Here is a 335-nt window from a genome sequence, read left to right as displayed (position 1 = left end):
CGTTAATCTGAAGGACACGCCTGGTTCTAACATCACCCTGCAGCAGCTGGGCTTCCAGCCTGACTTCTCCGTGTACCTGCACATCAGACAGACCTGGCTGGCCTTCAGTGAGTCTGACCTTTACTGTTCCTCGTATCTGAGATTTGTATGTATAAAAAAGGCCTTAAATATTGAACTACTGTCTGCAATTCCTAACACAAAATTGACGGAAGCCATTATCCTGATGTTTGTCTTTTAACTAGAGCCAGTGAGGAACCATCTCAAATGCACTAGCATTCTAGTGGCACTCCTTCTCGTAGTTGTGCTGCGGATTTAAATGTGAAAGTTAACTCGTG

The 335-nt window shown here is 44.8% G+C and overlaps 1 protein-coding gene and 1 pseudogene across 1 annotated transcript in view; both read left to right on the top strand.

Moving 5' to 3' along the window:
• Nucleotides 1–335, top strand: part of LOC122333795 — a 55,043-nt pseudogene that overhangs the window by 25,570 nt on the left and 29,138 nt on the right.
• The window catches only part of LOC122333799 (choline transporter-like protein 2), a gene marked incomplete at its 5' end in the record, with an annotated part of 6,520 nt that overhangs the window by 3,194 nt on the left and 2,991 nt on the right, over nt 1–335 (top strand). The window contains one exon of the mRNA XM_043231595.1: nt 14–107. Within this exon, the coding sequence (XP_043087530.1) occupies nt 14–107 (94 nt within the window). The remainder of the gene's footprint in view (nt 1–13; nt 108–335) is intronic.

This window comes from Puntigrus tetrazona, chromosome 3 (assembly GCF_018831695.1).
Source record: "Puntigrus tetrazona isolate hp1 chromosome 3, ASM1883169v1, whole genome shotgun sequence".
Classification (NCBI taxonomy): domain Eukaryota; kingdom Metazoa; phylum Chordata; class Actinopteri; order Cypriniformes; family Cyprinidae; genus Puntigrus; species Puntigrus tetrazona.
The sequence above is the reverse complement of the archived record's forward strand: the minus strand, read 5'-3'. Positions and strand labels throughout refer to the sequence as shown.